Below are 22,297 nucleotides of genomic sequence, written 5' to 3'. Positions count from 1 at the left end.
TTCCTCCTACCTTTGGATCCTCTGTGAATGGATGAACATGCTCTCTGCCCACCAACAGAAACAAAGTGTCCACCAGATACATCATTGCAGAGAGTTAGAGAGAGGCAGGTAGGAGGAAGTGGTTTTGTAAAAAGCAAGGCTTTTCAAACTTTTTTGTTGCATTGGAACTATTTTATAGGATGGGAACTTACCCAAGAACCCCGGCATATGGATCGTATATGACAGGAGATGCCCTGGTTGAAATCGGAACACACTTTGGCCTAAAGACAGGGGGTAGGAGTGGGCAGGACTTGACCATTGGTGGTATCCCCACCAAACCCTCATTCTGGGATCTGAGATCTGATCTTCCACTGGGAAGACTGAGACTTGCAACGGGGACCTGAGGACTGACCTAACCTCCTGTCCCCATCTCCCCAAAGGAGCATGTGATGGAAGCCATGCAACCTTTACATATTCAGTGAGAGCTGGAGCTGTTCCCACTACTGGGGCATACTCTCCTTGGCCTCTCCCTGCAATTGAGCCATGTGGAGAGCCAACCGCTGAAGCTGGAGGCTACCTGGCAAGAGGGAAGTCCAGAATCCTTGTTGGAGTGCTTGTGATAATGGCATTAGCCTGTTGCATCCATTTCATCATCAGGGCATCTTGACATTGTGTCTAGAAATGTAACACTCGAGTCCTTGTGTCCCCAGCATACATCTTCCTTTAAGAGAGTGACTTAAGGGCTCAGGTTGGTACTGGGGGATTTTGCCGCTTGAAGCCTCGTTTTTCTGTGATCCTGGGGTGGCCAACTCCCATGAGGGCCACTTTATTTCTTCAGCTGCATGCAGTGGCCTCCGAGGTGCCCTGATTCTGCAATAGGTTTGTGTCATCTTTCATGACAGTGGACAAGTGCAGTTGACTGAATGTTTTCTTTTGGTCTGCAAGCCTTGTACCTCTCAGTGTGCTCACAGTTGGGGTGCCACTGCACCCGGTGCAGTCGGGGAGACACAAGCACATATTGGTGGGATTTGGGTGAGGGGGGAGCACGGCAGGAGCGCCAGGGAGTCACTGGGGGGCCTGGGAAAGCCTGTGGGGACGAGAGTGGTTGAGTTTGCAAAGCGTCTCTTTGAGGGTGGCTGTGGAGACCTCATTTCTAAATTCTTGCCTCCAACTGCAGTGCCACGCCCAGACCTCACAATGCCTGGCTTCCAGGAAGGATGGAGTAAAAATACAAATAAAAATAGATAACAACGACCACTAACTGAGTACATCTTCTTGGCTAAGCACTCATTGTAGATTGTCTCATTTTGCCCAGAGGCACAGAGCCCACTGAGGCCAGATCCCATCCCCGGTTCTCTCCGGCCGCCGCAGGTGCTGCCCCCCTTGTAACTGTACATCTCTCCGTTACTGCTTCACCACACTGTGCTGTAACGATCAGTGTTTTTTTTAAACTTTGAGATAGTTTTAGTAACCCCCAAATATGTCAACCCTTTTTTTGTTCTTGTAAAACTGCTAGTGGTACAGCTGTAACTGAAGCCCTCCGTAACCTCCGGCCAGTCCCACGTCCCTCCTTAGAGGCAGCCGTTTGAGAGCGCTGTCTCCTGAGTAGTCTGCGGCCCAGGCCCAGACTCTCATCCACATCCACGCAGACGCTTCGGGCCAGTCTGTGGGGGGATGAGGGTGCGCCGCTGTGTCCACGCCACTGGCCAGAGCACTGTTTGGTATCTGACCAAGGGGCCGGCCTCAAGGGAAGGCACTGCATGGGCTCAAGCTGGCTGCCGGCACTGTGGGCCACGGCGTGATGTCCCCGCGACGGCAGGGCTGCCCGTGTCATTGTCTCCGGTTCAGTTTATCTCTGGCCACGGCAGCCCTCAGGGGCGGTGGCCTTGTTTTTAGTCAAGGCCTCTGGGCCACATTTTTTGGCCACTATAGAGGTGAGGTCATCTGGGGCGGGTGGCTTGGGGCGTTGTGGTCACAGCCCCACTTGTCCAGTCGGCCTTCAACTCTGACTTTGGCGGACAGAAAAAGAAAAAATGTATCCAGCTCTCTCCCTGTTTTGATAAAAGCCTGGAGAACAAACCCTGACTGTTGTTTACTGATAAATGTTTATAAAGCCCCCAAGAGCCAAGCATGATGCAGAGCCAGGAGCAGGCAGGCTTCTACAAATCTCTCCAGGGGGTGTGTTCCCTTCTGAGACCTGAGGCTGAAAAGATTATTTGGTGAAGAGTCTTCATTTGTTATTTGCATGCTGTGAAGGTTTTTTTTTCCTTAGTATATCTTTTTCTTGTCAAGTATTTATTAAGCACCAACTATATGCCTAACCCAACTCAGGTGGGGCATTATGGAAGCAGAGTGGGCTCTGGAATTAGATTGCATGGGTTCAAATCCCATCCTCTAGTGATGATTTTTGGGACCTTGGGCAAGTTAATTAGCCATCTGTGCCTCAATTTCCTTCTATTCAAAAGGGAGATCGTGATAGCATCCACTTCATTGAGTAGGAGAAGAGGAAATGAGGTAATGCTTGAGAAATACTGAACCTGATGCATGTTAGGTGTTATATCATTAGTAGTTATTATGAATTAGCATTAGGCGTTCACATGCAGTCAGAACTAGGAGGCGGAAAATTGAATGGCAAAGACCTGATTTCTGTTCTTGAGAGTTTGCAGTCTGTTTGGGGAGACTAGATAGATTAAGGCACTTGTTACTATTAGCAATTAATATGTGACAGTAGCAATTAAGTGCAAATGGTGTGGCTTGTATTGCAAGTCCTACAGGAGTTTGGGGGGGATTCCTGGGGGGCAATGGTGGTGTGCCAGGTGGGCGTGTCCATGGGTATGTCAGGTGGGTAAAAGGAGTGAAGGAGAGACAGAGGAAGGACCATGCAGCGGGGGTCAGGGGAACATTCCAGGTCTGTCTGGTGAACAGCTCTTGTCAGGATTGGGGGTGGTGAGGAAGTCACCTGGGACCTGCTTCATCCAGAGGTGAAATGACACATGCCTGTGGAGTGGAAATGGATGAGAGAGGCAGAGACACTGTTGCTGCTGCTTTTTCTCCTTCTTCTCCCCCTCCTTCTTTTCCTCTCTCCCTCCTCCTTCTATAGTTATAAACGCATTTATTGAATTTTCATAACTGTTGACCTCCAATTGTGGGATGCAAAGTTGGGAAATGTAGCATGTCTGTATTGATTTATAGAAAACAAACAAGCAGCAACCTTCTTTTTGAGAGGATTATGGAAACTCTGGTAGACTTGGGGGAAACTTGAATAGACAAACTTTACCTGGTTCTGCCTTTCCTACAGACAAACTCATACAGCAAGCGCTCTTGTGTTTGATGTCATTGGTTCATTGTTGTCTTGTGAGAGTCATCCTTGTTGCATGTAGCGCTGTGGATCATATGTTCTCATACGCTGTGGATTACCACCTTTTATTTCATTCATTCTACTGTTGGTGAGCATTTGGGTCACTTCTGGTTTGGAGCTGGAGGTAAGCCAAATACTGGCCCCTCGAAAGATATTCATGACCTCATCCCTGGTCACAGGTGCCATTCACTGGTAACACTTGTGACTATGTCACTTTATGTGGCAAAGGGACTTTGTAGATGTGATTAAGTTAAGGGTCTTGACATGGAGAGATGATCTTGAATTCTCTGGGTGGGCCCAGTGTAGTTACAAGGATCCTTGTAAGAGGGATACAGGAGGGTCTGGTCAGAGGATGAGATATGACGATGGAAGCAGAGGTGAGAGAAGAGGGAGATTTGAAGGTGCTACGTTGCTGGCTCTGAAAAGGAGGAAGGGGCCATGAGCCGAGGAATACAGGTGACCTCTAGGAGCTGGAAAAGGCAAGATAATGGATTCTCCCCTAGAGCCTCCAGAAGAAATGCAATCGTGCTGACCCATTTCTGACCTCCAGAACTATAAGATGACAAATTTGTGTTGTTTTAGGTCACTAAGTTTGTGGTTATTCGTTATAATAGTAGTAGGAAACTAATACAGGACTGTTATGCATAGTAGTACTGAGAACATTCTGGAAAATATGTACCAGAATGGTGCATGTATGTACCTAGGAGCAAATGCAGGTTGAATAGATATTGCCACCATCTTCCAGAGTGATTGGACCAGTTTATGCTCCCACCAGCAGCAGGATATCAGAGTTCTGGTTGCTTCACATCCTCACCAACACTTGGTCTTCCTGAGAAGAGATATTTTTCAAAGAAGAATTAGCAAGATTTGGTGTCCAGTGGACACCTGATAGGAAGTTGATGCTGAGCAGATGCTGGTCACCACTGATCCAGCCAGCTGAGGAGAGGAAGGGGGCAGTGGTGGGGAGAATTAGGATTCTTCTTCCATGGAAGAGGAAGCGACTGGCATAGGAAATACTGATTAGCTTTAGATTAATACAGAGCTTGCTGGCTGAAGAGTTAGAACAGCACTCATCTTCGTGACTTGCTGATTACCCAAGGTGAGTGGTGGGTCTTGTGGGGTGGAGGAGAGGTCTGTGCTGCTCAGCCAGCTCCTCAGACTTTGAAAATTGCCCTCTCATAAGTGCTGTGACCTTAATCACAAGCTAATCACAACCGCTGTGAACTCCAGTTGTGCCGTCCCTAAGATGGGTGTGATTCTGCCTTCCCTGGGTGGCTGCGGGTGGATGAGAGGAGCCTCTGTGTGAGAGCCATGAGTTTACTGCCTGCAAATAGGAGGTTCTGAGTCAGTGGTAGCTCTGGTCATTACCGACAGCAGTAATGAGCACATAAACGCCTACAGAAGTTGGCAATTCTGGGTTCAGAATGAGTGTTCAGGGGCTGAATGGCTGTCCTGGGAGGGGTCTGAGAATATCACCAGGGCATCCAGGGTGGGTGAGGTCAATCCCTGTAGGGCTTTAGAGAGACACTGTCTCCCCACAACCCTGAAACTGCTTTTGAAACTATTTGTTCATTCATTCATTCATTCATACATTCAACCAGTACTGAGCTTTACCTTGAACATTATAATACAGTGGTTAGTTCTTCTTTCTCTAATTGCTTTAGATGTAAGTTTAAGTTGTTTATTTGAGATTTTTCTTATTTCTTGAGGTAAGATTGTATTGCTATAAACTTTCCTCTTAGAACTGCTTTTGCTGCATCCCATAGGTTTTGGGTCGTCTTGTTTTCATTGTCATGTGTTTCTAGGTATTTTTTGATTTCCTCTTTGATTTCATCAGTAATCTCTTGGTTAGCGTATTGTTTGACCTTCATGTATTTGCATTTTTTTAAAGTTTTTTTTCCTATAGTTGATATCTAGTCTCATAGTGTTGTGGTTGGAAAAGATACTTGATACAATTTCAATTTTCATAAATTTACCGAGGCTTGATTTGTGATCCAAGATATAATCTATCCTGGAGAATGGTCCATGAGCACTTGAGAAGAAAGTGTATTCTGTTGTTTTGGGATGGAATGTCCTATAAATATCAATTAAGTCCATCTGGTCTAGTGTGTCATTTAAAGCTTGTGTTTCCGTATTTATTTTCATTTTGGATGATCTGTCCATTGGTGAAAGTGGGGTGTTAAAAGTCCCCTACTATGATTGTGTTACTGTCAATTTCCCCTTTTACGGCTGTTAGCATTTGCCTTATGTATTGAGGTGCTCCTAAGTTGGGTGCATAAATATTTACAGTTGTTAAAGTTAGCAGAAGGAAAGAAATCATAAAGATCAGATGAGAAATAAATGAAATAAATGAAAAAGAAATGAAGGAAACAGTAGCAAAGATCAATAAAAGTAAACGCCCGTTCTTTGAGAAGATAAAGAAAATAGATAAACCACTAGCCAGACTCATCAAGAAAAAAAGGGAGAAGACTCAAATCAATAGAAATAGAAATAAAAAAGAAGTAACAACTGACACTGCAGAAGTACAAAGGATCATGAGAGACTACTACAAGCAACTCTATGCCAATAAAATGGACAACCTGGAAGAAATGGACAAATTCTTAGAAAAGTACAACCTTCCAAGACTGAACCAGGTAAAAATAGAAAATATGAACAGACCAATCACAAGCACTTAAATTGAAACTGTGATTAAAGATCTTCTAACAGTCAAAAGCCCAGGACCAGATGGCTTCACGGGTGAATTCTATGAAACATTTAGAGAAGAGCTAACACCTATCCTTCTCAAACTCTTCCAAAATATAGCAGAGGGAGGAACACTTCCAAACTCTTTCTACGAGGTCACCATCACCCTGATACCAAAACCAGACAAAGATGTCACAAAAAAAGAAAACTATAGGCCAGCATCACTGATGAACATAGATGCAGAAGTCCTCAAGAAAATACTCGCAAACAGAATCCAACAGCACATTAAAAGGATCATACACCATGATCAAGTGGGGTTTATCCCAGGAATGCAAGGATTCTTCAATATACACAAATCAATGTGATACACCATATTAACAAATTGAAGGATAAAAACCATGTGATCATCTCAATAGATGCAGAAAAAGCTTTTGACAAAATTCAACACCCATTTATGATCAAAAGTCTCCAGAAAGTGAGCATAGAGGGAACCTACCTCAACATAATAAAGGCCATATATGACAAACCCACAGCCAACATCGTGCTCAATGGTGAAACACTGGAACCATTTCCTCTAAGATCAGGAACAAGACAAGGTTGTCCACTCTCACCAGTATTCTTCAACATAGTTTTGGAAGTTTTAGCCACAGCTATCAGAGAAGAAAAAGAAATAAAAGGAATCCAAATCAGAAAAGAAGAAGTAAAACTGTCATTGTTTGCAGATTACATGATACTATACATAGAGTATCCTAACAATGCTACCAGAAAACTACTAGAGCTAATCAATGAATTTGGTAAAGTAGCAGGATACAAAATTAAGGCACAGAAATCTCTTGCATTCCTATACACTAATGATGAAAAATCTGAAAGAGAAATTAAGGAAACATGCCCATTTACCATTGCAGCAAAAAGAATAAAATACCTAGGAATAAACCTACCTAAGGAGACAAAAGACCTGTATGCAGAAAACTATAAGACACTGATGAAAGAAATTAAAGATGATACAAACAGATGGAGAGATATACCATGTTCTTGGATTGGAAGAATCAACACTGTGAAAATGACTATACTACCCAAAGCAATCTACAGATTCCATGCAATCCCTATCAAACTACCACTGGCATTTTTCACAGAACTAGAACAAAAAATTTCACAATTTGTATGGAAACACAAAAGACCCCAAAAGTCAAAGCAATCTTGAGAAAGGAAAACAGAGCTGGAGGAATCAGGCTCCCTGACTTCAGACTATACTACAAAGCTACAGTAATCAAGACATTTTGGTATTGGCACAAAAACAGAAATACAGATCAATGGAACAGGATAGAAAGCCCAGAGATAAACCTACGCACATATGGTCACCTTATCTTTGATAAAGGGGCAAGAATATACAATGGAGAAAAGAACCCTCTTTAGTAAGTGGCGCTGGGGGCTTCCCTGGTGGCGCAGTGGTTGAGAGTCTGCCTGCCGATACAGGGGACATGGGTTCGTGCCCTGGTACGGGAAGATCCCACATGCCGCGGAGCGGATAGGCCCATGAGCCATGGCCGCTAGGCCTGCACTTCCGGAGCCTGTGCTCCGCAACCGGAGAGGCCACATCAGTGAGAGGCCCGTGTACCGCAAAAAAAAAAAAAAAAAAAAAAAAAGTGGCGCTGGGAAAACTGGACAGCTACATGTAAAACAATGAAATTAGAACACTTCCTAACACCATACACAAAAATAAACTCAAAGTGGATAAAAGACCTAAATGTAAGGCTAGACACTAAAAAACTCTTAGAGGAAAACTTAGGCAGAACACTCTATGACATAAATCACAGCAAGATCCTTTTTGACCCACCTCCTAGAGAAGTGGAAATAAAAACAAAAATAAACAAACGGGACCTAATGAAACTTAAAGCTTTTGCACAGCAAAGGAAACCATAAACAAGACGAAAAGATAACCCTCAGAATGGGAGAAAATATTTGCGAACGAAGCAACTGACAAAGGATTAATCTCCAAAATATACAAGCAGCTCATGCAGTTCAATATGAAAAAAACAAACAACGCAATACAAAAATGCGTGGAAGACCTAAATAGACATTTCTCTGGAGAAGATATATAGATTGCCAACAAGCACATGAAAGGATGCTCAACATCACTAATCATTAGAGAAATGCAAATCAAAACCACAGTGAGGTATCCCTTCACACCAGTCAGGATGGCCATCATCAAAAAATCTACAAACAATAAATGCTGGAGAGGGTGCGGAGAAAAGAGAACCTTCCTGCACTGTTGGTGGGAATGTAAATTGATACCACCACTATGGAGAACAGTATGGAGGTTCCTTAAAAAACTAAAAATAGAATTACCATATGACCCAGCAATCCCACTACTGGGCACATACTGTGAGAAAACCGTAATTCAAAAAGAGACGTGTACCCCAATGTTCATTGTAGCACTGTTTACAATAGCCAGGACATGGAAGCAACCTAAGTAAGTGTCCATCAACAGATGAATGGATAAAGAAGATGCAGCTCATATATATAATGGAATATTGCTCAGCCATAAAAAGAAACAAAATTGAGTTATTTGTAGTGAGGTGGATGGAGCTAGAGTCTGTCATACAGAGTGAAGCAAGTCAGAAAGAGAAAAACAAATACCGTATGCTAACACATGTATATGGAATCTAAAAAAAAGAAAAGAAAAGAAAAAATCATTCTGAAGAACCAAGGGACGGGACAGGAATAAAGATGCAGATGTAGAGGATGGACTTGAGGACACGGGGAGGGGGAAGGGGATGCTGGGACGAAGTGAGAGAGTGGCATTGACATATATACACTACCAAATGTAAAACTGATAGGGAGTGGGAAGCAGCTGCATAGCACAGGGATATTAGCTCAGTGCTTTGTGACCACCTAGAGGGGTGGGATAGGGAGGGTGGGAGGGAGGCTTAAGAGGGAGGGGATATGGGGATATATGTATACATATAGCTGATTCACTTTGTTATACAGCAGCAACTAACACAACACTGTAAAGCAATTATACTCCAATAAAGATGTTAAAAAAAAATACAGTGGTTAGGAACACAGACTTGAACCCCCTGGTTCAAGTCTTGGCTTTGCCATTTGGTGTCTGTATGGCCTTCGACAAATCTTAACCCAGTTTTCCATTTCATAGAGTGAGGCAGTGCCTGCCTCCTAGGGCTGATGTTAGAATTCAATGAGATAATCCATGTCAGTGTCTGCACCTTGGACATCCCTCAGTGCTGGGATACAGAGATGGGTGTCCCCAGTGCCGGCTCCTAGCCACGGGCTGAAGGACAGTGGTTTCTTGATGGCTGTCTACAGAATACCTTCTCCAACACCAGGAGGGAAAACCTGAAACCCTGACCCAGAATTAGCCTGTGAAGGCAGGCTCTGACCTCGTTGCTGCAGGGGAAATGTGACTTAGAGGAGAGTTTGCTGTTGGCGTCATTTGGGATGTAGGTATCAAATCCTCTTGCAGCAGTTACTGTGCTGTGTAAGAGCTTGCTACACTGAGCAAACTTGGCTTCCAGGCCAAGGTGAGGTGGGCCAAGGTATTCACAGCCGCAAAAGTGACCCTGGTGTGAGCTACTGATTTCTCCCCTCTCCCTTCGTGGCAGAAATGCAGTAGCACCTCTGGGACTCTGAGTTCAAGTCCCATTACCCTTCCACATATCACATCCACATCCCTCCTTCCAGGGTCCACATCTTCCCTCTTGCCTTGTTCTGGGCCCCTGCATAATGCACATGCCACAGCTGAAGAAGTTAAGCTCTGATGGAAGCCAGGGCAGTGGCCTCAGACAGGAATCCAGATGCTAAAAATACCTCTTAGTGTGCTCTTTGCAAGTTAAAGAGCAGTGTTGGAGGCTGTGGCTGGGGATTCTCCCCAACACTGACTCTGTCCAACACATCATGGTGCAGGGTCCCAGGTATCTGGTCCTGCTCACCTGGATCTGAAAGTTTGTTCACATGGTGCTTTGATCTGGGAGAAAGCCAGACCCACAGTGGAGCAGATGGAGGATTGTGGAGGAGATTTGGCCAAACAGCCTATGATGCTCAACCATCAGAACAGCTGATGCAGTGGAGCTGGGCCATAATGACAGCACCAGCGTGAAGGTCATGGGTGTCAAAACTATCCTGGACCCCTTTTTGCCTAGGAGGCTCCAGGCTGGAGACCAAGACACCATCCCTCAATATGGTCTGCACAGCCAGTTCTTCCTGCATTGAAAATGACAGCTGTTTCTTTGGTTACAAATGAAGTAGCTGGTTCATGTTTGGGCCATGGTGCAGAAAGAGAATCTATCTTTTAATGCTAAAGCCACACCCTGAGTGGTGAGGAATGCAGTTCCTGAGACTGGAGAGGGAACCTCCGAGTTGTAGCTCAGACTCATCCTGGGGCAGACGTGCAGGGAGTGGAATAGTGGGCCGAATCCTCCACCATCGGAATGTTCTCCCTCTAGCTCTGTCTCTCTGTCTCTGTCCCTGTGTTTCCTAGTCTCTGTCACTCCTAAGCAGAGACAAAAATCCTTAAATGTGGGTATCGTGTGCATTCAGGTGGCATTTTACCATCCCGAGTAGTCGTTTCGTGAAGTGAAGCTCACAAGTCATACTTGTGGGTCCCGGTGTTCCTAATTCCATACCAGGTGCTCTGCTTTCGAGGCACTTCACACAGGAAGAGATTACATGCTTATTAACACCTCTTCATCCATCGAACACTGATTGAGTACCTACTTGAAATTGCATGTGGTTTTACCAAAATTGTGACCCCAAATAATTTGGACTCACCTGTCTCCACAGACACAGACTGTCCCAAGCTCCAAATAACCAAACCCACCCTCAGAAGGGCCCCAGTGATAATATTTAACTGTAGTGCCAACTCAGTGAGACTTAACCAGCCATAAAAACAAGACCCAATAAAACTTAAAGTTTTATTAAACTTAAAGTGACTTAAAGAACAAAGACATTTCTCTCTAAGGTAGTAGTTCCCAGGAGAGAGGGCACCTGTGCTCCATGCAGTCAGTCGCAGGCCCAAGTGCCTTCTGTCTTGTTCCTTCGTTATTTCCAAGTGCATTGTCATTATCTGCATGGTCAGAGCTGAGTTCCAGCCAGTGGGAACCAAGGGGAAGGATGGACAAGGCATGCCCATGTCTTGAGACCTACGTGGAGAAGTGGAACATATCACATCCTTTCACATTCCATTGGGAACTCAGATACCTGGCTGCACCTAGCTGCAAGGATGCCTGGGAAATGTAGTCCCTGATGAAACTCAAGTAACCTATGGACAAAAGGGAGAATGGATTTTGATGGACACTAGGCAGCCTTTGACATATTCCTTTTGTATGTATTTAATGCATCTCTTTGTGTTAACATACATGTACCCAGGTTATAAATGTTGGTTATTTTCCTTTTTCAGAAAGAAGACCTGGATCTGCCACACAGTGTCTATGGACAGTTCCAGAGTAATGAATCAGTGTGTCTTCAGAGAAATGGAAGAAAACAAGGAAAGGTAAAAGTATCTTTAAAAATTAAAATTAAAAAAAATTCTTACATGCAACAATTAAATGTAATGCAGGACTTCTTATAAGTCAGTGGAGGCCAACAAGAATTTGGAGATAGCAAAATTTCATGTGTCCCGTTTTCATACCTTGAGTTTCTGACACCAGAGGAAGGATACCTTTGTCAAGTATGAGGGAAGTTTTCTAAGATTTAGAAGGAAGAGTTGGTATATAGAACTGATGTGGTATAGCATTAAATATCTGATTCTGTCATTCCAAGAAGCTATGGGCTTATGCTCAGATGTGTTGTGTCTGCATTTGTGGGTGGCCAGTCCCCCAAGAGGAGGTGAAGGCAGACCCTTAGCTCTCGGCAGCTACATCTTCTCTTGAAGTCATCATCTCTTCCTGTTCCTTCCACCTCCTCTTTTTTGTTCCTTAAAAATAAATGTATTAATTTAATTTAAATACCCAAGAAATGCATTGGTACGTTTTTCTGGTTAAAAATAAGAGTGAAAACCCCATTGATCCCCAAGTTTCATTCCCAGCACCCACCCCACTCCTACCTTTCCCAGAATAACCACTGTGACCTACTTTGTGAATTTCCTTCCAGAGCTTTTACTAGGAATCTATATACATAGAAAAACAAAGTCATTTTTTCCTTCCTTTCCTTTTTCTTTCTTTCTGTTCTTTAAATACAGTCTGTCATACTGTGCTTGCTGGTCTATTCTGTAACCTTTTTATTTTATTTATTTATTTATTTTAATAATTTTTTTTTAACATTCTTTTTTAAATTCATTTATTTTATTTATTTATTTTTGGCTGTATTGGGTCTTCATTGCTGTGCGTGGGCCCTCTCTAGTTGCGGCGAGCAGGGGCTCCTCTTCGCTGTGGTGCGCAGGCTTCTCATTGCAGTGAGAGACTTCTCTTGTTGTGGAGCATGGGTTCTAGGCACGTGGGCTTCAGCAGTTGTGGCACGTGGGCTCAGCAGCTGTAGCTCACGGACTCCAGAGCATAGGCTCAGCAGCTGTGGCACACGGGCCCATTTGCTCCGCAGCATGTGGAATCTTCCCGGACCAGGGCTCGAACCCATGTCCCTGCATTTGCAGGCAGACTCGCAACCACTGCAGTACCAGGGAAGCCCCTGTAACCTTTTTAAAACATTCAATAATATGTCTTTAAATGTTTTCAAGACAGTACATGTGAGTCTACCTTGTTTTGTTGCAAAGTGAGTATCGTATCCATGGCATGAGAATCTCACTGTTTATCGAGCTGTTTTCCTGTTGGTGGTGGGGGCTGGGTGGGTTCTGTTTCTCGCCCTTACAGCAGTGGAGTGCTTTGATGCACTTTCTGGCTTACGCCTCCAAGCACATGAGCAGATAGTTCTCTTAGGTAGATGGTTATCGAGGAGTGAAGTTGTTGGGCCATCCTTTGCATGCATTTAAGATCTTGATAAATGCTGCCAAATCGTTCTCTAAAGAGCACCAGTTATCGGCAGGATACCAGATTTCCTGTTTGCCCGCCTCCTGCCACACCTCAGCTCTTCATGCTTTTTAATTTTTGCCAGTCTGTTGGGTTAACAGCGGTATCTCTCCATGGTTGCAATTTCCTCCCCCTTCTCTTTACTCTGAGGAAGTTCGTCTTCTCAGGTCTCTCTGTTTCCCAATGGCCCTGGCGAGCCTCTGTCCTTACAGGGACCCAGTGATTATCCTGAGGCCCAGAGCACCTGGACAGGCTGGGTCCTTCCCAAGAGTGGGCACCTGTTTGTTTCTTTTCTGAAAAGTATCCAAGTCTGCTCTTCCAGTAGCGTTCATCCCAGGATCACCTGCTTCTCTCTGGATCCTGGAGTGGGTTGGGAGAGCCTTGGGTTGGATTTCCTGACTCAGATGATTTCATCCACTACCACCACCATCCTTGGCAACAATCTGAGTATGTACTATGTGTCAGGCTCTGTGTGGATCACTTGGCTTACTCATCTCATTTAATTCTCACCGTGGTGAGGAAGGGGGATGTGTTGTTACCCCCATTATGTCCATTAGGTGACGTGAGGACAGAAATTCCCTCAAAACCAACCCAAGCAACAAAAGAAGACCAACAAATACTCTGTCTTGCTGCGGAGCCCCAGCTCCTACCCATTCCTCTCACTTTGAGTGACAGACAGACCCATGCTTGCCGAGTGGCGAGTTCTCCTGTGGTCATAGCTTATGGACCACATGGAGCCATTAGGCCCATGTTCGCAGTGGCCTTGACCACACTCACGTGGCCTTCCCAGAGGAGAGTGTAGGAGTGGGGAGTGTGGTTTGGGTTTTGTTTGCTTCCAGCATATGAACACAGGCTCTTTCATTTCACCAGCCCCTCTATTCTGGTGTACAGTTGGGGGTGGCAGTCTCACCCGTATTCATCCAAAATACTTCTCTGGAAAGGGGTTTTTGTCATAGGGAGTAAATCTACTTTATTAGGATAAATATGCCCACTGAGCTATGGCCGAAGAGGAAGTTCTTCATTCACCCCCATAGACCTGATCAGTCACCCTCCCTAAAACGTTTAATTTGAGACGCCGTTCTAAAAGCAGGCAGAGTGCAGTTTCAGAGGTCTTCCTGAGCCCCAGCCCCCCATTAGGTTTCAGAAACGTAAATGTGTAGAGCCAGCGGAGGTCCTAGGCTCACTGTCTGGTTTCTTGCTTCCCCATCAGGGCAGTGGGAAGCAGTCAGGCCTAGAGGGAGGAAATGATTGTCCAGGTTCACACAGAGCCAAGCTGCGGTCTCAGGCCTCCGGGGGTTGGCTCTGCCTCTTTTCACAACATCCCAGCTACTTCCCGCATGATTATTAGGACGCTGACCAGTACTTGTTCCAAAAATTGAGCTTATTACGTGGATAATGCCTTGAAGGAAACCAGCCCATTGATCAATCAGTTGATTATTCATTCAATGGGAGTTTATGAAATACAATTGTGGGCACAAGAGACAGCAAGTTGAGTAAGATATGAATTCTCAGGGAATTCAGGGTCTTGGCTGGGGGGGGTGGATGGGCTTTTGCAACGCAGTAAGCAGTGGTTAACTAGAAAACTTTAATTCTTCGTTGGTCGATGGGGATAATAATAGTACCTCCTGCAGTGGGTTGTTGGAGCATGTCCTGAGTTAATCATAGTAAAGCACCTGGTATTGAGTAAGCACCCAATTAAGGCAGCTGTTTTCATTTTTGTTTGTTTATTTTTAATCCCACATAGAGTGAGGAACCTAGGAAGATTTCTCTATCAGAAGATTGATAGGGCCAGACTTGTGTTTTAGAAATGATAATCTGGGACTTCCGTGGTGGTCCGGTGGTTAAGACTCCACGCTTCCATTGTAGGTGGCACGGGTTCAATCCCTGCTCGGGAAACTGAAATCCCACATGCTGCATGGCGAAAAAAAAAAAAAAGAGAAATGATAATCCATTGACATGATTTCTTATCCTATATGTAATTATCTTTTTAGTGTCTACCTTTCTTACTGGACTGTGAACTCTGTGGGGCCAGGTCTTGCCTGTTTTGCTCACTGTTGTTTACCCAGTGCCTGGCACACAGTAGGTGCTCACTAATATTTCTGGACTGATAAGTGTAGTGTTCAAGTAGCGATAAAGGGTGGACCCTGGATCCTTGAGGTGAGGTACTGTGACAAAGCCTGACAGTGAGAAGGACCAGGACCTAAGCTTGCCTGGAGCCAACCCCAGGTTCCCGAGGAGAGGGGCTCCCTGGGGGCGCTGCCCACAGACCTCACTCCCTTCTGCGGGAATGCAGTTTTGCTCCTGAGCTTTACGGACACTTTGTCTTTTAACCAAGTGACTTAGTTGTGGGAAGACCTAGTCCCACAGCACTCATTAACTGAGCAACCTTTACTTGCCGCTTGTACTTCTGGGTGCTAACTCACAAGAATACAGGATTTTTAGAAGAGTAAGCCCCTGGGGAGTGCAGTTTTCTGCTGGCATTTGTGATGTTGGGCGGACAATATCACTCCTCAGTTTCTTCAGCTGTGCAGCAATGGTTTTAGGCAAGTGGAATTTCTGATGTTTAAAGAGGAGAATTTTGAGGGGAGAAGCTCTTGCCCTTCTTGTAAATCCTTCCTATAAATGGACTTGTGATAGTTCCTTGAAATGGTAGATGGTTAGGACTCAGCCCATGCTGGAGAAATTGATCGATTGTTTCATTCATTCATTCTTTCATTCATCTGTGGGTCAGTCAGTCAGTGAACATCCTATCCTGTTCAAATAAGGGGTTACTCTTTCCTTGCAGGGCCTTTCACTCTCAGATTGTACCAATGAGTGTCTCTTTTATGAAAATAAAGATCTTCTCTGGCTAGCGCATTTATTCCAGGGTGTTTTGAGAACCTCTTTTGTGCTGGCTCCACTAGACTTTACTGACTTGAAAGGCAGGGCCCTGTCTGGTGCAGCAACACCCCATGTCCGGCCCAGGGCCCTGTACACAGTAGGCTTTCAACCCATGAGCAGCTTTAGTGGCCTGAACTGGCTAGAAAACAGAATGATTTTTAGATGGCAGCATGAAGGGCTGTATCCAAAATTGAGATTTGCCCTGCCCTGTGTTCTGTTTTCATGCTCCAGGGATAGACTGCCTCTAGAGCCCGCACCTTAGACTGGTTAGTTTCACTGCTTGTTGTTAGTTGCTCTCTTCTTGATCCACTTATCAGCTTCCATCGTGTCCTTCAGGCGGGAGCTGTTTGGGTCACTGATTTTTTATGAGCTCTTTGTTCACTGCCCCAAGGGCTGTGTGGGCCTGCTCTGCTTCCTCCACCTCCAGAAGTTCAGCCGCTGACCTTGAGAAGCTGGAAACCCAACAAAAGGGAGAGTAGCCTCTCCTGACCTGAGGCTCTAGCCTTTACTCTCAGACTCACCAGTCCTGTGACCTTGAGCAAGGCACTTCACCTCTCCAAGGTGTCTTCTTGGAGATTCCATCAGCATTTCCCACAGTCTGCTCCTCAGAACATGGTTTCCTCCAAACATTAATAGGCACTGCAGGGAAAAAAATGGGGCCTGTTGCCAAACTTGTTTAGGCACTACTGGCTTAAGCTCAGTCAAATGTAGCCTTTCTCACAGGACCCAGCAGAGCCTGTAAAAGGTCAGTGTGCATGGAGGGGTCTCTCAAGAGAGGGAAGAGTGTGCAGCCCCCCGATCCTCACATCTGCTGTTGCAGAGATCACACTGGGGACATGCCGAACTGGGAGATCTTGAAGGTTCCTACCAATGCTGCAGTGATGTGCCTGGGACAGAGAGGCATAGTAACCAAAGACACAGGTGTTGGATTTTTAAATGGTTTAGCGTTTTTTGATAGGAACTTTAAGATACTATTGTAAGCGAAAGATGGAAGAGGTCTTCCAATCCCTGTCACAAGCCTGCCGGTGAGTGAGTTGAGAACAAGTGGGAGGGTCAGGTATCTTCATAAAGGTTTTTATTCAGGCAGAAACTCTCCCGTGCAAAGAACACTGGGCTGCAAACTGAAAAACCGCTGTGCAGATTCTGCTCTCGCCTCTTCCTGGCTGTGTGACCCTTGGTGTGTCTCTTTTCTTTTCTCTCATATCTCTCATTGGCTAAAAAGAATGGTTGGTTGATTGATGACTTTCCTTTTAATCCTAAAATTTTAGGTATATTGTTTAAAACAACTGTAAGCCCCCTGAGGGCAGATGTGGTCTGTGTCTCCTCACCCGACTCCTCAGGGCGGTGCCTGGGATAGAGTCATCACTCACTAAACATTTGTTGCATAAATATGAGAACGAAATAGACTCCATATTACATTCATTGGCGTAACCCCGGAGACAGCTTATTATTAAATGATTGTTAAGGTAATTGAGTGAGTGCACATGATCTTCTTTGAGACACAGGAAGACCCAATGAGGGAGGTGATGTTATTTTACAGATGAGGGACTGACATTTTGGGAGGCAAAGGGCTGGGCTGTGGTCCTGTAGCAGGAATGGAAGAGCCAAGACCCAGACCCAGCCTCCTAAGCCTCAAGTTCTGCTTTGTTGTGGTTTTTTTCCCCACTAAACCAAGTCTTTATCTGTCCTTGGACTGGTCAGAGGCATGAATTAGGACAGTGTCCTGGAAGATCTGCTGTGAAGCCACTGAAAAAGCTCTTCAGTTCTCCAGGGAGCCTGGCTAATCCTCTACATGGCAAATTATAATAATATCTGCCAATTCTGGGCACCTCCTAAGGGGCTTTTTATATACGTTGGCTCCAAATATCACAGCAACTGGGCAGAATACACATTGTTTGCCTCCATTTTGCAGATGAAGAAACAGTTTTAAGGACGTGCCCCAGTGTCACAGGTACTTGTTGGGACATCTGTGTCTTTGATGCTCTCAAGGGAGAAGGCCCCTGGCCTTCTAGCCATCTCCCCTACTTCTCATCTCATTGGGATCCTCATCTTACCTTGTCCCCGCAGGTGGGCGCTCCAAGCCCCTCTGCAGGATGGGAAGGAGCTGCTGTGGCTGCCCCAGGGGTGGGACGGGGCCTCAGCCAAGGGAATCTGTTGAGGTGCAGAGGGTGGGCGTTCTAGTCTCATCGGGAGCCCGTCATTGTGTTCCTAATTCCAGACAGTCTCCTCATAGTGGGGCCCTAGTGACAGTAGGAACTGCCAGGAGGGTGTTAGGGGAAGTGGTGAAGATCCTGGCCCAGTTGTTGGAAGTTTTCCTAGTCTCAGTTTGCCATCTATGAAGGTGAATAACAGTGGTACTTAGGTCATAAAGTTGGTGCGAAGGTTCAGTGTGCTACGAAGTCCCTCGCTTGTGGTCACCGGGCACCTGGCTAACACCCAGCACGTGGCCTTAGTCTGTTATCAGCCTGTAAATCGTTTTCCCACCAACCGCAGAACCAAGTAGGAGCCGTCAGAACACATGCCCTTTGCTTTTCTGTGGCAATCCTTATAGTGATGACTTTGGGAAATTCGTTCAGCAGTTACTTGAGTACCTACCTATCGTGTGCTCAGCACTCTGTCAGGTATGCTGGGGGATGCAGTCAGACCTGGACCTTTCTTCCAATCTAGAAGGGGAGATGAATGTATGTAATAGGAGACAAGACGTGTTAAGGAAGGGCCTAGCAGGGTCTGGCACGCAGTGTGCACCTGGGAAATGTTTAAAAACACTCAAGAGACTGCCCCGGTGGTCCAGTGTTTAAGACTCTGCACTCCCAATGCAGGGGGCACAGGTTCAATCCCTGGTCGGGGAGCTAAGATCCTGCATGCCGCATGGCGCAGCCAAAAAAAAAAAAAAAAAAAACCCCCACTCATAGTGGAGGACATTCAGATGGGCACTGGACTTGAGGTGGTACCAGGAAACACAGTGCATGCGTCTGGCAGGGGAAGCTCACCCAGCCCCCGCCCTGCGGAGGGATGGTGGCACGTGAAAGGTGGCACCCGTCTTGATGCTGAGCCCTTGCTGGGTGGAGACCATGTGCGTCAATCTCCGTCCTGGGATTCTGATAGAAAATTCCTGCCAGGCAAGAGCGTGGCACATTCCCTGGAGGAAACTCTACCTTTTCAACTCTGAGGGCCAAGAATCAGGCCTGGAGAGCTGTGTGAGGCTGGGGGTGTGGGCATGCGAACCCACGAAGGTTGAAGCGCTCACTGGGGCCACAGAGGTAAAGAATTATCAAGATGCATTTATGGAGCGCTGGTTTTGTGTGGGTGTTCTGCTGGGGTGTGGGTGGAGAGAGTCTTGAGACTTTGTTCTTTAGGTGGGAGAAGAGCATGGGAACTTAGGTTAAGGCTTTCCCTGTGATCATTGCTTGGACTTGGGCTGCATGTGGCTTTTGTCCCACCCCTGTGCAGTGTTGTGTGTGCTGTGTGCAGCTCAAGAAGGAACCACTGTCTTCTCTAAGGGTGGGGGTTGATTGAGGGCCTGCTGTATACCAGGCACTGTACTGGGCTCAGGGTTAGATCTGTGACTGGTCATTTTGCCAGTAAGGAAACTGCCCAGGGAGGTGATGCACGTGGAGTTTACACAGTGAGTTAGTAGCAGAGGTGGAATTAGAACCTGGATGTCCTGTAGCCGTGAATGATGGCAATTAATTGGGCAGAGTCAACACCCAGCTACCTTTTGGCAGGTTGTCCTCATGGTTAGGACTGAGGATTTTTCTTTATCTGTAAATTTGAACAAGTGAGAAAAATTTTCACTATTTCTCTGATTTCCCTCCTTGCTTTACTTACTGTCCCCTTATCCCCAGTTCACTGTAGTCCTTCCTCATTCCTTTGGCACCTACCATACTGTTAAGATTTTTCCAAGACAACTCATTTTCTCACCTTCCCCCCACCCCATTTTGCTACTGTTTTAGTTTTGGTGGTTTGTGGGGTTTTGCCAAGTTTTAGTTTTCCACATTGTTGTAATCGTAGTAGCTTTATGATAGTCCTTCACACTTGTTGTGTCACTCATTTTTTCGTTACGTGGTCTTCATATGCATTCTTTTTAAAGGGCTGTATAATATCTCATTTATTTAAAAAATATTTATTGAGTGGCAGCTGTGTGCCTGGCTGTGTAGTACAAATGAATGGGCCCCTGTCTGCCTGGAGGTTCTAAGTAGTAGGAAAGTCAGCCGTTAACCTCACACTCACTTGGACAGACTGTTCCATTATGTTACAGTGATGGAGTTGTGGGTAAGTTTTAATAACCTGTTCTCCACTTCCCAAAGCAAATAAAGGGGAATTTCACCTCTCCAGTGACATCTGGGAACGCTTCCCTGGGGGAAGGATGAGCATTCCAGGCAGAGGGCACACTTTTCCTGTTGTGGAAAGTGAAAAAAAAAAAAAAAGTATTATAAAACTACTGGTCATGCAAAAAGGATATTGTGCTTATGGATAGTAGGCATATTTTAGGTTCTGAAACAAAGTTCAAATCACTTGTTAAAGACCTAATAACTCCTTTCTTTGTGTTCTTTATCTTATTATTATAATGTTATCAAAGGAACTAAGTTTTACCTTGTATTTTTCTTTTTTAAAAAATATTTTATATTTACTGACCATTTTCAGCATTTATTTCTTTTCTTTTCTTTGGCCGCAAGGCATGGCATGTGGAATCTTAGTTCCCCAACCAGGGATCAAACTCGTGCCCCCTGCTCTGGAAGCACAGAGTCCTAACCACTGGACAGCCAGGGAATTCCCCTACCTTGTATTAATATTTTTCTACCCAAATGTATATTTGGAAAATTTGTAACTCTACAGAAAAGTTAACAGATTTTTTTCCTTCACCTAGATTTTATTTGAACACTTTGCCTCACTACTCTGTGTGTGTCTCTGTGTATGTGTGTGTGTGTGTGTGTATACATATATATACTTTCTTTTCCTGAACCATTTGGAAACCCATTGCAGACATCCTGACACTTTACCTCTAAATACCTTGGCCTGTAACTCCTAAAAATAGGTACAGTCACGTTCATATTCACCTGTTACCCACCTCTGCAAACAAACAATAATTTTGTAATGTCTTTTTTTAGTAGTGTCAATTATTTATTCTCTTTATTACACATATATGTAAGTTCGTTCCAGTGGTAGGGCTTAGTACATGATTCTAAAATAAGCAAGTGAAAATTTTCCCAGTGGCGCGGGGGCAAGTCACACAATAGCTTTAAAAATTCTATCATGAGGTTACATTAACATTATTATTGCAAACAAGAAAATAAATCCTGTTTGAAATACTAACTTGAAAACTAAGGAAGCATATAAATTCCAGTAAGCGAAATCTATTCATGGTTGTTTACAAATAGCAACAGATCCAAAGGCCAAAAATACTTCACAAATGCATCTAATGAAGTTAGCAGAAACTCAAGACAGATTACCCGTTTCCCATCTTTTGTTCATGTGGTTTTTGTCCTCTATGCAAATGCGAGTATAGGATGTCCTTGTCCTTTCAGTGGAAAGGGTAGTGCTGTCCATCACGAGGTACAAATAACCCTACCTAGGCAACCTTTCACCTCCAGGCGAGCCTGAACACCTTGGCCCTCCCTTGGCACCATGTCTTAAAGAGACATTGGCTCTTAGCAGCTAGACTTGAGAAAGTTTTTTAACTTGGTATACTTTCTTCAAGGAGGTTCGTATTCAGAAGCCTTGTACACAGAACCATTTTAGGATTGAGGGAAGAGGTGGGAGAAGATTTAGGGAACACAAGTCAGATGTCAGTATTATCATTCTCTTGTCCTTCCAAGGCATCTCTTTTTTCCTTTATCTGTGTTCAGTATTAATTTTACTTCCTTGATTCCTCTAATCCCCATTTATTTAGTATAGACCTATAATATCTTTTAATATCCAGTCCATATTCAACTTTCCTTAGTTGTCCCAAACCACTTTTTTTTTTTTTTTGGCTGCGTTGGGTCTTTGTTGCTGCACGCAGGCTTTGTCTAGTTGAGGTGAGCGGGGGCTACTCTTCATTGCGGTGCGCGGGCTTCTCATTGTGGTGGCTTCTCTTGTTGCAGAACACGGGCTCTAGGCACGTGAGGTTCAGTAGTTGCAGCACATGGGCTCAATAGTTGCGGCAGGCAGGCCCTAGAGCGCAGGCTCAGTAGTTGTGGCGCACAGACTTAGTTGCTCCATGGCATGTGGGACCTTCTCAGACCAGGGATCAAACCCGTGTCCCCTGCATTGGCAGGTGGATTCTTAACCACTGTGCCCCCAGGGAAGTCCTCCAAAACACCTTTTACAGCTCTTTCCATTTCTCCCTCCTTCCTGCCCCACATCCAGGGAGCATTCCTGGCTGAAGCGTTGCATTTGGTTCGTATGTCCCTTTAGTCCCCTTCGATCCAAAACAGGGCCTTCT

At 45.1% G+C, this 22,297-nt stretch overlaps 1 protein-coding gene across 3 annotated transcripts in view; it reads left to right on the top strand.

Annotated features, from left to right (window-relative positions):
• Window positions 1–22,297, top strand: part of ARHGEF3 (Rho guanine nucleotide exchange factor 3) — a 303,522-nt gene that overhangs the window by 28,785 nt on the left and 252,440 nt on the right. For all 3 annotated transcript variants that reach the window (XM_029243387.1, XM_029243386.1, XM_029243391.1), the window contains exon 2: window positions 11,433–11,525. In XM_029243387.1, the coding sequence (XP_029099220.1) occupies window positions 11,464–11,525 (62 nt within the window). In that variant the 5' untranslated portion in view covers window positions 11,433–11,463. The remainder of the gene's footprint in view (window positions 1–11,432; window positions 11,526–22,297) is intronic.

Source organism: Monodon monoceros, unplaced genomic scaffold (assembly GCF_005190385.1).
Source record: "Monodon monoceros isolate NGI ecotype Baffin Bay Population unplaced genomic scaffold, NGI_Narwhal_1 Super_Scaffold_3, whole genome shotgun sequence".
Classification (NCBI taxonomy): Eukaryota; Metazoa; Chordata; class Mammalia; order Artiodactyla; family Monodontidae; genus Monodon; species Monodon monoceros.
This window is presented reverse-complemented; position numbering and strand designations above follow the sequence as displayed.